A 16206-nucleotide genomic window follows, 5' to 3' on the forward strand; every position below is an offset into this window, starting at 1 on the left:
AGTTGCTCTTGACTACAGCCATCCTCCATGTATCCAAAGCTGTACAGTATAATCAGAGGAAACGGCCCGTCTTCCTCACAAAGAGTCACTAGTGGACTTAAGCAGTGCAGCTCTCTGTGGACTTGACCACCCGAGCCCTCTGAATTACAACAGAATATCATTATAATGCTGATCACCAGCGATGTGGAAATTTGTAGCTTTACATGCTCTCTCTGTTAAGGCCTCATATGAGATAGAAAACCAGGGAGAACAAACTACAGGAGGGCAGTGAACGAATGCACAACAGAAGTTCTTTGTTTCTGATACTTATTTACTTTGTTCTACTTCCAATACTGGAACTCAATTACTCCCTGTGCTTCTGAAAGTTTGTCAATGAATAAGAAAGACCAAAGAAGAACTGATGCCTCTGAACTGTGGTGCTGGAGAACAGTACTGAATGCCTATGGGCTGTCAAAGGAACAAAGAATTTCACCAAAGAAGACATTCAGATGGCCAACAAGCACATGAAGAAACGTTCAAAATCCCTAGCTCTAAGAGAGATGCAAATCAAAACAACTAAGAGATACCATCTCACCCCAGTAAGAATAGCAAAATTTAACAGAACAGCAAGCAACAAATGCTGGCTAGGCTGTGAAGAAACTGGAACCCTTATTCACTGTTGGTGGGAGTGTAAAATGGTGCAACCCCTGTGGAAAGCAGTATGGCGCTTTCTCAAAAAGTTGCAAATAGAGATACCAATAACCCAGCAATTCCACTGCTGGAAATTTACTGTAAAGAAACCATCTCTGTCACCCAAGCAGATATATGCACACCCATGTTTATTGTGGCTCTGTTCACAATAGCAAAGAGCTGGAAACAACCCAAGTGCCCATCAACAAATGAATGGATAGAGAAGCTGTGGTGTATTCACACAATGGAATACTATGTTGCATTGAAAAACAAGGAACTCATGCAATATTATACAAAATGGGTGACCCTGGAGGACATTATGATGAGTGAAATACCTCAGCCACAAAAGGATAAATATTGCATAGGGCCACTGTTGTAAAACAGGACTGACATCAAGGTTGAGGGAAGACAGAAAAAGAGGAGAGGAATGATGTATATACTGTATTGAAACAGATGTGGGAGAGAACTGTTTAAAAGGGTATTCTTGTTATTACAGAATTCCAGAGTGAAGGCTGCACAGTGGCGTGGACTTGGGGGGAGGAATTGCATAACAATGAAAGAGGTTTTTTTCTTTTCAAGAAGAAGAGTGTTTTGGGGGGTAGGGGTGATCAGGGAGAAAAGTGCAACAATGAATGAGTGGAAATTCTAAGTCTCTGTAAACTTTCATTAAAATGAATAAATTAAAGAAGAAAGAAGTCTGTCATGGAGGAAGTGCTGAGAGAGGAGGATGGGGAAACATCATCTCACAGACTTTGCCAGGCTGTCAGGAGGGGCCAGTCCCTGGAGAAGGACACCATGCTGGGAAAGGTGGGAGGGTCAGAGGAAGAGAGGAAGACCCGCCAGTAGACAGACTGACATCGACAGAAACAATGGGCTGGAAGAGGGCAGAGACGCTGAGGGTGGTACTGAAGAGGGCAAGGGTCACGTCAGTGGATCAAAGGGTCACGATGAGTCATGGCTGACTCCACGGCACCTAACAACAACAACAACTTATAATGCCAGCCCATAGCTCCCCACGTTCCTTCCGGAGCACACTGAGGGGTGATGATGTCTACGGCTCTTAGAGTGGGTGGCAGACACCATTGCCGAAGACGTCTTAGCTACTATAAAATGACCACGGCATCTTTACCCATGTCCACCTGGACAAAGGCCACTGACTCCCTGGGGGCACAGCCGCAGCAGGAGGGCCTGCAGGGCTGACGGCCGGACACTCACCAGGTTGTCCAGCATCCTCATGAGGGCCTCGAACTCGTGCTCCCCCAGCCGGCTCTTCTGCATGGGCCCGAAGGTGCTCCCTGCCCACTGCACAGAGCCCACCTCATGAGGCCGGTGCTTCTCCTGCTCCAGGAGTATGAGGTTCTCCACACCCCCTGCGCTGGACAGCGCGGACACCTGCAGCAAAGACAGGACCCCCCCAGCTGTGAGTGTGCACCAGTGCATGTGCACATGTGTGTCAGAAGCAGGGGTGTCACGGGGGAAAACTCAGGGCCACAAATATGCGGGAAACCGAGCTGCACCTGGCCTTCCTCCTGGAGGAAATGTCACTGTAGCTGGCTGAGCATACACCGTTTCTACAGAAAGTGGCGCAAATCCACCAGCTGCCCTGCGAGAGAAAGGTGGACAATCTCTTCCTGGGCCATTTATTGGCCCTGAAAACCCACTGGACGTTCAGCTTTGAGATGGTTCAGAGAGCACATAGCAACTAGTTTTATCATAACAACACTTAACACCCTCAGTGTTGTTCTTAGAAACTATAATGAGAAAGATAAAAGAAGTGTTAAATCTTAAGCATAACACCACACTGAAGACGGAAATGTCCTGTGCAGTATAGACTGACTTCTTAACTGCGAGTGAGATGAAACCAGAATGGGGTCCCCACAGGACTTGAATTTTTTGCCTATTTCCTCAAAAGGAAAATGTTGAAAACAAAAAGGCTTCTGACATTGGTTAGATCAATAGACGGTGGGTGGTGAACGCCGAATACATTGTTCTCTATGTTTTACTGTAGGTTTGAGGCCTTTCCCATCATTTTTAAAGTCACAATTTGAATGTGGCCCGATGGGATGAGGCAACAGGGCTGGGGAGGGGATAGGATACAGCCCTCCGAAGTGGGGAGACCCCATCCAGGACACTCAGAACAAGGAGACAGGTGACAGTATTGATAGAGCACAACCAGGCCCTGTGCAGGGGCGTGACCAAGGCAGGTGTGGAAGATCTGATCCGTTGTCAAGGTCAATGGGGAAGATGTAGGTGGCTGGAGACAATGAACTCTAAGTCTAGATGTGTATACAACAGGCAATTTTAGAATGATACCAGAAACCCCTCATCAATCTAACCAGCCCCCCATATTCTAATCCCATGCCTATTTAACGGTGCGTTCTAATTGCTTCCCTATGTCTGGCACTCACATACAACTGGCCATGCCTCCGTTTCCTGGGTAAACCCCCTTCCAGAGTGAGGAGGCGGCCCTTCTGTAACCCTGGCAGGGGGCAGGTGTGCGATGCAGAATGCATTAGTATTCTGATTAACATTTGAGTTCCCATGAGGAACTTTCAAACAACTGACAACTCTTTTGCAGTGACAATGGGATCCATCCAATCCGGACACACACACATCTATGAGCTCATGAGTTTTATGGGCTCATGAGGTTTGAGGTGGATTCTGGAGCATGTTAAAGTCATCAGAGCGACACACATCTCAAGGGAGACTGCTCGGCAGCCACTCAGACACTCCTCCTTGTGAAAACACGGACACTCCATTTCCACAGCCTCGTCATCCAAGACACAGGCTCACTAGAAGGTTCCATTCTTATCCTACAAGGATTACTCCATGCCTGCACGGAGATAAGCCCACGTGAGTAGAGCTTTGACAGGAAACGTCCTGTTGACACAGCTGTTCTTGTGTACCTTGACATCAAACCCGACTCACAGCGAGGCCACAGGACCGAGTCGAGCTGCCCCATGGGGTCTTGTAGGTGGAATTCCTTATAGAAGCAGATTAGAGGGTCTTTACTCCACAGACTACCTGGTGGGCAGGCTTACAGCACCACACTTCCCGAGAACAGTCAAGTGCTTATCCACCGTGCCACCAGGGACCCTTAAAGAGCCTTAGAAGTTATTCTGTCTTCCCACTCCAAGAAAGAATCCTTGTCTGATATACATAGGGGGTGATGAGCCCCATTCTTAGGGAGGCATCCTACCCCCATGTTGCTCAAATGACAGAAGGGTGACTTGGGTAGAAATCTACCGTCTGCCGTCATGGTTTCTAATTCTGGTGTCCATCACACTCGAGACGGAGCCGCGGCAGGAAGGTGGGGCACTGCAGCCTCTCAAATGACTATCGTCCATCACCTGGTTCAGCCAGGAAGCCTGTTTGGCCAGGGCAGGACCAGAAGGGCCACCCAGCAACTGGTGGGTGATCAAAGGACAGAGGTTCCCTCTGGTCACACTCCCTGAGACTCAAAAGTCCTGTCTTAAAGTGGCAGCTCTTTGAAGGGAGGGCCTGGCCTCTAAGCACGGCTTCCACAACCCTGGAGAGGCAGCTTCACACTGGGTTTGAGGGGATGGGCTCTGGAGCCAGGCTGCCCGGGTTTGAATCTTGGCTTTGCTGCTCACTTGCTGTGTTGCCTCTGGACAGTTCCTTAACCTTTCTGTGCTGCAGTTTCCTTAGCTACTAAATGGAAAAACCCCTACATTCTTTACTTCAGGAGGATTATTTAAGGTAATATTAGCAAAGCATTTAGAATAGCCCCTGACGTACATTTTGTCGTTGTTGCTGTGTGTTGAGTTGGAACCAACTCAGAGCCGACTCTTCGGTGGGTTTTCAGAGGCTGTAAATCTCATGGGAGTAGACTGCCCATCTTTCTCCCGCAGAGCAGCTGGTAGATTTGAATCTTGTGCCTCTGGTTAGGCAGTGCAAGTCCACTAAGCCCCAGAGCTTCCTACGGAGAGGGCACGCCATGGAAGCGCTTTTGAGAATCCATTCGGAGGTTTTATCACGTATGGCCCAGCAACACTGTCCCACTGGGCCAGTCACTGACGGGCAACGGAGGGAGCGGACGACCCACATTCTTGCAAGAGCTCCTTCCTTCCGGCTCTCTTCCTCCATCAGTTTCCATGGTGATGGTGGCAGATGGAGAAGAACTACCCAAGCGTCTTCCCATCTGCCTGTGAGCAGAGCAAGGAGCTGCCTCCCAGGCTGGCGGTGACCCAGTTTCCAAGAACCCCAAAGTGATGAGGCGCACAGAGAACATCGTCCCACGGAGGACGGCATGAACGTGTAGCTTGAAGCCACTGGAACGTTTACAGCCACGTAGGCTTGTTTGCCAAGGTCATCAAGGGGGATAGCAGGTCCGCGGTGGGCCCAGCAGAGCCCTTGGCCATCCTCCAAACATGGCCCTGGAAGGGATACAATCCAGACGGCACCTGCAGGTTGCCCGTTCTTCGTCTCTGATGTGCCCCAAAATGCACACACGCCTGGAGCAATCTTTCCTGTCTTCTGTCTACCACCTACTGGCCTCTAGAAACTTCCATGTTGCTTCAGCTGGAAAAAGTCACTGGCATTTGTCTGGGGGTTATCCGCCTGTATGCCCTAATGCACTTGAACAAAGTCACACCAAACCAGTCATGGAGAGAAAGTGACAGTGGGCAGGGAGGGCTGATGGGGACTGTAGCTGGCAGCTCGCCCTCTGACCACGCCCTTGTGGCTCTGTGGCCATCCAGCCATTTGTTAAACTGCACAGTGACCCCATCTGGGGGTCGAGGCCTGGGAGAGGAGCACCCAGTGAAGGTGGGACATGTGGACCTCTCTAGCCATTCGTGTTTAGGGCTGGGCCATCTTTCAAAGGGAAGATGGGATGGTTTTTGTTTTTCCTTCCTCATGAGTAAATTTTTCTTGCAAGCTTCTTCTGGAGAAAGAAAATAGGGTAATGGGAGTAGGTATGGCAGAGACAGTGAGACCAGCTCAGGATAAGACAGAGTTCAGAGCTACTGTGCAGATAGGGTCTCTACGAGTCACAGACAACTTGACGGCACATAAGAGTCATAACAAACAAGAGCTCAAAAGTGGGGTTAGTGAGGCCGTGAGTGAGCTCAGGGCCAGCGCCCCTGGCTTGTGGGCAGACAAGGGGGCATGGCATCAGGAAGGCACTCCCTGGGTCCCATGTCCCCAGTTCACCTTCTCTTCTTCTGTTTTCATTTCAAGGGACATTTCCCTACCTCTTCCTCCAGTGCTCCTTCTCCACTGTCTTAACAACTCTCCTCACAATACTCTCCTTTAGACTATAGATAAGGCACCACCTGTCCAGTGTCCACTAGAGGGGCTTCCAGGCCCAGCCCAGGCTTCCCTGGGTGGGTCCCCAGAGGACAAACAGATGCTCCGTGCACACTGGCCAGCAGAGGGCACTGCGTGCACTGCCGCAGAGCGAACGCCGGCGCACACACTGGCAGCTGGGCCTGCCTTCTCCACCGTCTGCACCATCCCTCCTTGTCTGAACAGCCTGTCCTAACAATCACCCCACAGTCTACATGCAGAACTGGGGGACACAGGCATGCAGCATGCAGGACCTCTGCACAAATGTATGCAGTGCAGAGCTGGACAGGATGGAGCCGTGGACATTCTCGTGCACAAATCTTTCCAGAAATGTGCAAAGCCCCGTCCATAGTCACCTGGTACACCTGCTGCTTGAGGAGGGTGGGCCTGACTGTTCAGTAGCCTCTCGGCTCCAGGTAAACCACAGGGTTTCTCTGTTCCCTGCTGCTTCTCCATCAGCTTCTCTCAGTGGTCCCACGGTCCCCACCAACCCATTCCTTACTAACTGGGTGAAATTCCCTGGACATCTCCTGAGGATTTCCATAGCAACAAGCCCCCCGAGCCTGGCCTCTACTCCTCTTAGACTGGACCACGCTGCTGGTCTCTGTGGCCCTCTGATTCTGAAATACAACTATTTTTTTGGTCTGTCATAGGCTTTGCACGAGCACGGTGAAGTGTCTGGGACTCCCTTCTTCTCGACGTCAGTCCTCATAGATCAGGGTACACACAGTCAAATGCTTTTGCATAGCCAACCAAACACAAGCAAGCATTCTCCTGGCTCAAGTAGGTACACTAGGCACCACCTCGACGAGCATTGTCACTTATATACCCCCTCACAGCTTCCTCTTCCTGGGCATTGACCCTCCCTCCCACCAAAGGTAGGGAGCTGGGGGTTAAACAATTGTTCTAAAGCCACAGGATTGAACGTAAGCAGGAAACCTCTGCAGGGTGAGGTGGTACCCCAGCAGAACATGGGGAGCCCAAGGACTCCAGCACTCACATCGCAACAACGTGTGATCGCCCGTCCCTGGTCCGGGGCCTTGCTCACCTGGATCTCGCATGCAGCCTGCAGGTGGAAGACCTTGTAAAAGGCCTCTTCGACACTGTCACCCAGAGCAACCACCCCGTGGTTTCTCAGCACCAGGATCTGCAAAGGAACCACCAGTTATAGCCCTGATTCGTAGTTGCCAGGGAGAGAGATGCTTTACAAATCTTTACTGAGAATCATCCCCACTCGACCCTAGAGCCCACCCCCAGTCCTTGCTTGTCTTTCCTAGACAGTACCCCAATGCTAGCCACGTGTGTGGCGTAAGCCCAGACATCCAGATCTCTGGCCTTTAAGAACTTTCCAAATTCTGTTGCATTAAATTCACAGCAACTCCATGTGCATCAGAGCAGACGATGAGATGGGCTTGACTGTGCCAGTGACCGTGCAGGTGGCACAGACTAGTTCAGGTTGGTATGAGTCGTACTTGACTCGACGGCACTTAACAACAACAGCTGTTCAGAAGGAAAAGGTCAGATCTTTCTTCTGAGGGGACTTTAGATGGACTTGAACCTCTAACTTTTCAATTAGCAGCCAAGCATGCTAACCACTTGTACCACTCTGACTCCTTGGAGAGATCAGATGCCTGAAAACCTGGTACACTTGTTAACACAAACGGAATTATTTGACGTCCAATGTAAGAGTCCAATGTCAAAAGGCATCTCTCGGACCAGTGACTCAGTCAACTCTGGGGTAAAAAACCAAGGGAGGGGTGATTCTCGAAGAGGTAGCTCTATAGGAACAAATAAGGTGAGCTCTCGTCCCCAGCATGGACCCCCAATCTTTGCTCTGGAAGCCCCTACCACCCCTCAGAGAGTAGGAAGGAGAAAGAGGTCTTGAAGGCCTTCTGGTCTAACGTACTGACTTCAGATGGGAGAAAACAGCAGCTCAAAGGAACTGGAGGTGTCCCCCCTCAGTAGGAGCAGAATGGGGACTAGAACCCAGAGGTCCTCATTATTCATGTCACTTCCTGACTCGTCAGCGTTGGGGATAAGACGGCGGAGATGGATTGACGACCCAGGTGCACCCTCTGGCTGACTCTTGCCTGGGTCGCCTTTATCCCCAGAGCTCTCTAGACCCACCCAGGAACACTCTGTGATGCCCAGGTTACGTTTGCCCCTGTGGGAGCCCAGGCAGGGCACGGTGACTGTAAACATCCCACCCTTTCTTGTTAGAACAAGCTCACTCGCTTTTTCCTTTTGCACCAGAGAAACTGGCAACTTTTTTTATCAGAGACATTTTAGCTTAAGTCCAAAAACCTACTTAGTGATTGTTATTATGTGCTTGTTGTCATGCTGGAACTGACTCATAGCTGACTCTCCAGTGGGTTTTCAGAGGCAGTAAATGGCCTGGGAGGAGATTTTCCATTCTTCTCCCACGGAGCAGCTGATGGATTCGAACTATGAGCCTTTGGGATTGTAATACAGCTTCTTTCTTAGAACTTCCTCAACCACCCCACCACCACCACCAGAGAAATGGAAAGAAATGTCATCTCTGGTCAACAGAAGATTTCACGAATAGAAAGTGCTCCCTGACATTCTCCTAGCACTTGGTCAAGGTGAACATCATCTCCTGCTCCAGGCACTGTGAACGACACTTCAGAGAAAGTCACAGAGGACAGCCCGGGACTTTACATCTTAGGAGGCAGGACACTCAGGGAATCTCTAGCAGAGACAGGAACAAGAGCCCCTCAACTAGGCTGCACCCCAAAGCACCTCCAAGATTAAGCAGACCACCTGCTAGTATGACCTTTCTAAAAAGAAGTAGTGCTGCCAACCCAAAGGCAGACAGTTCAAATCCACCAGCTGCTCCTTGGGAGAAAGATGGGCAGTCTCTTCTTTTGTGATTTACAGCCTCTGAAAACCTATGGGTGGGGGGTGGGGAAGAAAACCTACTGAAGGGTGAGCTCTGAGTCAATTCCGACTCGGGGCTCATACTAGTGACGACATGGGCCTTCAGACGTCAGCTCAGCAGTAAGACGACTTCATTTTTCTAAATCACATTGACTCTCTCTCTCTCTCTCTCTCTCTCTCACTCACTCACAGAGTACTAATTTCCATTTGAGCAAACTTCAGGGATACTAGGAACAAATGAGTGCAAAGAGAAAAATCACAAAATCCCATAAAAACCATCACCAACAAAACAACAAAGAGGCAGTCACTTTATGGACGAAATGCAGCAATCAGAATGAAGAGCTTAAGGACATAAAACTCCAAGAATTTAACCTAAGAAAATGATCCCAGCTCAGTGTTGTTTACATTCAGATACTTCTGACAACAACCTTCTGATGTCAAACCATGAAGGACTGTTTCGATAAATGGTAATACTGTGATTTAACACCATGAGGCTTAACTTAATAACTAAGTATAATGACATAAAAATATTTCGTGACAAACCAAGGTGGTTACTACATATTGCTAAGGGGAAAGGAGGACTCAGTTTAGGATCCAGCTTCTGTAAATACAAGTCATCATGTCTGGGGTGTGCATTAAAATCTCCAGCCACATGAGGAAGGTACTTCTACGTCCTCCTTCCGGTTTCTGTGTAACGTCTAACATTCTCCGCGCTCCCACCCACCGCCTTGTCCCAGGAAAACACGCCAGACCTTGCAGGTGGGTCCAAGGCACTTCTGCAGGTTGATTCGGTCCACTTCTTGCTCCATTTCCCCATTGAAGTCATAATAGGCCATGTCCCCCACCAGCAGGGCATTGTGGGAAACGGGCAGGAGGCCCCACTTCATGGCTGACACCTGCAGAGGCCACAGAGTTCGGGTTAGCACCGGCGGCCCCCCTCACCTTTCTCAGCTCCACTGCAGGGCCAGTTAGTTGGTGCTGGGGGTGGGGAAGACTACCACACAGGCCTTTGTCTCCTCCCACTGGGGTCATGTTCCTGTGTTACTTCCTGAAATGTCTTTCTATCACTGTTTTATCAGGAGCCTTGACACCTTATCAAATTTGTGGGAAGAATTTACTCAGAGCTGCCCCTGCCCCTGGCCCTGCCCTGCCCCTGCCCTGTTTTCATCTCAACACTCTGGGAAGAGGCAGGGTGTGGATTTTCAACCAGGCTGGTGGGAAGCAAGGTCTTGGATTCCCTGGGATGGGTTCCTGGAGACTCACAGCCCTGAGGCCAGATATATAAACAGCTCAGACCCCTTTCACTAACCATTAACCAGTCTCAGTTTGTTGACAACAGTGTAAGGTAAGCGTCAGGTAACCAGGTTACAGAAAGACTGGAGCCCACCTCCACCTCAGTTAAAAGCCAAGAGTGCATCAAAGTGAGGAAGAGTTAGGGGCCTTTCCTGGCCCCAGGCTCGGCATAGACACATATTCAGCACAAACACAGCACTGAGTCTGGGTCCAAACTCCTGAGGTCTAAGTTCTCTGGCAGCCTGGTTGGTAAGGAGTTGCGTTGCCCATCCAGAGGTAGGTGGTTTGAATATGGGCAATCTCCTCCTATGTGAATTTCAGCCTCTGAAAACCCCCTGGAGGGTCAGCTGGGGGTAGTTTTGACTCCACAGAACCTAACACCTTCTCCTAGTGGAGCCTGGCGATGCAGGGTGAAGCAGGGCATTGCTGGTTGACCTGCCAACTGGAATATGAGCAGTGTGAAACCACCAGTGCTTCTGCAGGAAAGGAACAGTCTCCTCCCCATAGACTGGTATGTGCCATCAAGTCAGAACTTACAGCTGACCCTCCAAGTGGCTTTTCAGGGGCTGTAAACAGCATGAAGGGAGACCGCCCATCTTTCTCCAATGAAACCGCTGTGGATTCGAACCATCTGCCTTTGGATTGGCAACACAATCCCTTACTCACTAGGCCACCAGAGCTCCTTCTCATAAAGATTACAGCTGCCTCTGTGAGTTAGAACTGACTCAAAATCAATGGGTTTTCTGTTTTGGTGAGCTCAGAGCTGGTGAGCTTCACTGAGGAAACACACGGAGTGACCAGCCGCTGGTTGTGGCCTGGAGCTTGGTGGGACGAGGTGAAGGCTGGGGCTGTCATCTTTGTAGGTAACAGGGGTGTGTGGAGAAATACTGGATGACTCTTGGGGACCACCTTCTCCGTCTCCCAGTTCCTCATCCCTGTCCCCTGCTCTCAGCATCCAAGTCTATGATGAGTGAGCGTGGCCCAGGGTCCCAGCATCAGCTGTTTGCAGTGAACACACCCTCCTCCTCAGAATCTGGGCTGGATGTGAGGGTCACAGACCCACAAGGCTGACCTGTGTTTCCCAGCAGATCAGCTGGAAATGAGAGAGATGCCAACACCTTGGAAAGCCGGCCTGGGCTGGGTATGCAGCAGCTGAGGCGTGCAGGAGCTGGGGGAAAGGCCCTGACTTTATCTTTGCTCCACAGCTCAGACCTTGGCAGGTAGTGAAACTGTGAGGAGGTCCCCACAGTGGACACTTTCTCCCCTCACCTTGGCCAAGCACCAGACAATCGTGATGGCTTGCTATTAGCCCGAGCTGCCTAGGCCTTTTCCACTGGGAGAACCTCAGAGCCGTGGCCACAGGGCTTGGGGATGAGGCGCTGGGTGGGCGCCCAGCGGGAGGGACTCACTGCAGCTGTGGCCGGCGTGTGCAGGTGGATGATGCAGCGCACGTCAGGCCTGGCGGCGTAGATGGCCGAGTGCAGGCAGAAGCCCGAGGTGTCCACCGGGAAGCAGCTGCTGCCCTTCTCCACGACCTCCCCCAGGATGTTCACTTTGATCTGAGAAACGGGAAGAGAGAGACAGGTAGACACGTGCCTGGGGAAGGGCGGGGGGAGCAGCACACCTCCACCTGCCCACCTTTGCACGCATCCCAGATCACCGAGTGCAACGGCGCCCCTAGTGTTGGAGGAAGACAGAGCGCCCCCAGCTTAACGGGGACTCAGGTGTAAAACAGATGAGTCAAGTTTTTCAGCTTGAACATGATGGAACGGGGTCTCTGCTGTGTGCATCAGGCCCTGGAGAACATTCCAGAATGCAGAGTCTGAGGCAGCAGGTCGGCGGGGGCCGAGAGTCGTCCTTTACAACAGACCCCCCACATGATGCCATGGACTACACTTCAGATAGCAAAAAACCAGAAGAGGACCCCTTACAGAATTCTGTAGAAGCAGACAGGAGGAATCTTTCATCCCAGCCTCTTAGAGGAGGGCCAGGGAAGGCTTTCCAGCGGAGACCTCCAAGCTTGGTCTTTATTTCTTATCTGGAAAAGCTTCAATCTACACACAGATAAAGAGCCTAGCATAACGAGCATAGTCTCACCGGTGAGCCCAAAGTGAACTTCAAAGAACAAGTAGGAAGCAGTCAAGGGGCTCACCATCGGCACTGGCGTCAAGGGGTTAAGAGGTGTCACAGTAAAAGAAGCATGTGTGTACAATGAAGACAAATTTTGTACTCAAACCAATGTAAAATTTTTTTAAAAGCTGTGTGTATAAGAGTGTTGCTGAGTGTCTTTGAGTCGAGCACGACTCAGAGCAACCCTATGAACAAAAGGCTCGAAGTCCCTCTACAACTATTGACATTTATCAAAGTTCACAGAATTTCCGGGGGCGTTATTGTTTACGAAGTGGATGCCACTCCTAAGAGAGCGGGAAAGGCCAAACCAGCCCTGAAGGCTTCGGCGAGCGGCTGGCCTGACTCACTGCAAACCGGCCTGATCTCTTAACACAGCAATTGCCCACAGCACCAGCACCAGGGAGGTTGCTCTGTGACTGCGACACGGCAATGACTGGAGCTCTGCTGTGTGCTTCTGCCTGGGCACAGAGAGAGCAGGGGCGCTGACCAACAGGCTGGAACAGAGCATGCACGGCGGCTGGCGGCATGAGGGGAGGAGGCGGCTAAGGAAAGGTTTGACAGGAACGGGAAAGGGAGGGCGCAGGGGTGAGCAGGTGAAAGGGAAGGGTGAAAGGGAAGGGAGGTACAGTAAGGATCCGATTTGCTGGCTTTGTTGACACCTGTGACTTGCTCTAACGACCCTCCTTGCGCTTACCTGTGAGCCTCACTTCTGTGCATTTAAGCTCGAGGTGGTCTGGAAGGAGGCTGGCCTGAGTCTGTAGGACCCAAGCGGGCCTCAATCAGTGTCCGGATGCTAACCTTTCATCTCCTTCCTCCCTTTATCTTCTCAATAGTTTCAAAGCGTCTCATGAAGCAGGAAGCCGAGAGTCACGCTTTAAGATGGGCAGGTGCGCCCAAGTATTTTGTTAAGTCTAAAGTGAAGAGCCTCATTATCTCCTCTAAAAATGAGTTGGACTGAACTTGACTAGGTTTCCCCTAAAAGCGATGCTCATTTTATATGCTAGAAGGGGGATTCAACTGGTTCTCTTGATCCCTGACTTTAAGTGAACTGACCTTGAAGGGACTTGTTATCCTCAGGCCATGGCAGAAATTGTCTGGAGGCATAAAAGTCACCATGGATTTACACCCCATTAAATGTGTGTGTACCACACCATCTCCCCTAAAAATGGAGTTTGCTGGTCTTTTTGACTCGGAGCTATTTTTCCTGAAGTTCGTATGTTGGGAGACTTGATTTCATCTTATATATGAACAGAGGAGACTAAAACATTTAGAAAGGCAAACAAAAACAAAAACAAAACATTTAGAAAGGCATGTTTGAGAAAGGAATTATCTGGAAGCTTCACGTGTTCAACAGGATACTGACCTTTGATAATAACCTGCTATGAGAGCCAGGAGAAAAATGTCAGAACACTGCTAGAACTACTCAACTTTATTGCTATCCAGCCAGCTCCCCTATCGAGCCTCTCCTCTCTCTCTGACCCTCCAACTTTCCCAGAATATTGTCTTTTTTTCCAGGGATTTGCCCCTCCTGACAACATGCCCAAAGTATGTGAGATGAAACATCGCCACCCTTTCCTCCAAGGAGCACTCTGGCTGCAATTTCCCCGAGACACATCTGCTTGTCCTTTGGGTATCTGTGGGGTGTTCTGTGCTCTTCTCCAACACTACAGCTCAAAGACACGGATTCTCCTCCCGCCATCCTTATTCATGGTCCAACTTTCAGATACACAAGGAGCAACTGACAGGTCTATAGCTTGGATCAGGGGCCTATGGTTTTTAAGTGGACTTCACCGCTCTTTAGCATTCTGGGAGATCCACGGCAGCAGATGTCCACAGTCCAACACAGCTTTTGATTTCCTGGCTGCTGCTACCACGGGTGCTGATTGTGCAGTGGGGGAGTCCCCCAGTTTATTAACGACAGGTGTTCTCTGTGTATTAACCAAGTTAGAGTATCACTTCTAAAAATCCCCATAGCTTTATCTCTTATCTAGGAGACTGGTGGCACCCCAAAGGAACCCTGGTGGCATAGTGGGTTATGTGCTGAGCACCTAGGCAAAGGGTTGGTGGTTCAAATCCACCAGTTGCTCCCATTAAGACTGATGGTCATGGCAACTGACAGAGGGTCACTATGAGGCAGAACGGACTTGGTGACAGTGGGTTTCGGTGACACGCCGAAGGAAGCATGACAGTCAGCCCCAACTGTCCAGTCTGGGAGCCCAGGGAGAAGAGACGCCCCCACGGGAAGGAGGCCGATTCTGGTGGGGCTAGGGATGTTTGGTTGACACCACTGACTTAAGCACATCTTGAGACCAAGACAGTCAGTAAATCCCATTTTACAAAATTCTGCTTTAAGTGAACTTCACAGGATGAGCTTGACCTTTCAAGCTGCCTGACCCCTGGAAGTGGCGGTGATTCTCTCACTGGGGGCCCTCACAGCTGTGAGTGTCCAGTGTTGACTTCGCGGCTCCCCCCTGTAGTGGCTGTGTCACCACTTCAGCCCAACTCTCCTGCTTCCTCGAATACTCAGAGTTCCCTGCGATGGTGTCTCCGTGACCGCATGAGTTTCCTCTGTCATCCTCATATTTGTAAACTATGGTCACACAAGAATATCAAGAGGCCAAGAGCTACAAGCCCAAATGACGCCTGTGTACAAATGACAAGAGGCATTTCTCTCGTGAGGTCAAAGCCCAGGTGCCAGAGTCTGATGGGCAGGTGCTGTCATTCCCATTCAAAAAACGCAGCCTGAGGTCAGAATGTAGAATTAGTGGAGCCCAGCTGGGTCTAGCCTTGCGTCTCTCTCTCATGGCCAGGCTTCCTTGTGCAGTGTACGAACCAGGCAGCCGGACACGGCAGCCCTAAGTCGACATAGCTTTCCTGACCACCTCACACCTTGCCTTCCAAACCACAAACTCCGGGCAGGATCTCCTTGGAGCTTATGATGACCAAATGTGATGAGCTTCTCTGCAAAGTTCAGCCAGCTGCTCACACAAAAACCCAGGCTTTTAACCCAACACATCATGAGATGTCTCCAATCCCTGCTCCAATCCAGAGCCTCTTCTGTAGGATGAGAACATCCCACAGGCCAAGAATGGCCAGCCTCCCTCCACCAGCTTACTGCACAGCCCCAGCAGAGGCCTTGCTGAAGTTGGCGGCCGCACAGCTCTGCATGCCATCACCTCCACTGAGAATCTGATCTTTGTCCTCACTTGCTTAAAACACTTCAGTGGCTCTGTGTGTCTGATGGAATAAGGCCACATGCCTCGATGGGACGTCCAGGGCCCTAGTCTTTCTAACCTCACCCCCAGACAACAAGAACCTGGCAATGAGTGTTCTGCCACTCACCTGGCCCCTCAGATGCTGCATGGCTCCCAGGACCTCATCCCCCTCTCTCTGATCCACTCGTTGGCACCTTGGCCCAAATCTACTCACCCACATTGGTGCACTCTAGCATTCTAGAAGCTCATTCTAGAAGCTTCCTCCATCCCTCCACCTCTCACGGCACACGAGGCTGGGATCCCCTTCTCAAGGCCTGCCCCCCAAGCTTGCTTTCTCTCTACCAGAGCACCCTTCATCCTGTGATTTAGTCCCTGACCACCTTGTCTGTCGGCCCTGAGCCAATCATGATCTCCTGCAAGACAGGGACTGTGTCATCCTTGTCTCTGTGGCCTTGGTCCCACCTGGCCATGATCTGTTTGGGAGGCCATGTGCCTGTCACTTTCTCAGAGTCCTTGTGTTCTATCCTGAGAACATTGGTGGGACCTTCAAGTCCTCAAGGTCCCCTGCTCACCTAGTCTGAGTTTGGTTAGCTAGGACTTTTCAAACGAGTCATGAGATTCTCTATCCCAAGCATCTCACGTCTGGCAGAGCCCCAGTGTGATGTCCTCTTCCCTGGATGAAGGTACCAGC

The 16206-nt window shown here is 50.7% G+C and overlaps 1 protein-coding gene across 2 annotated transcripts in view; it reads right to left on the bottom strand.

Annotated features, from left to right (window-relative positions):
• Window positions 1–16206, bottom strand: part of ADD2 (adducin 2 (beta)) — a 64342-nt gene that overhangs the window by 25251 nt on the left and 22885 nt on the right. For both annotated transcript variants that reach the window (XM_006880858.1, XM_006880859.1), the window contains 4 exons: window positions 11580–11729; window positions 9630–9773; window positions 7028–7126; window positions 1885–2061 (listed from right to left, as the gene is read on the bottom strand). In XM_006880858.1, the coding sequence (XP_006880920.1) occupies window positions 1885–2061; window positions 7028–7126; window positions 9630–9773; window positions 11580–11729 (570 nt within the window). The remainder of the gene's footprint in view (window positions 1–1884; window positions 2062–7027; window positions 7127–9629; window positions 9774–11579; window positions 11730–16206) is intronic.

This window comes from Elephantulus edwardii, unplaced genomic scaffold, assembly GCF_000299155.1.
Source record: "Elephantulus edwardii isolate Elephantulus edwardi_28Jun2011 unplaced genomic scaffold, EleEdw1.0 scaffold00011, whole genome shotgun sequence".
In the NCBI taxonomy this organism is placed as follows: domain Eukaryota; kingdom Metazoa; phylum Chordata; class Mammalia; order Macroscelidea; family Macroscelididae; genus Elephantulus; species Elephantulus edwardii.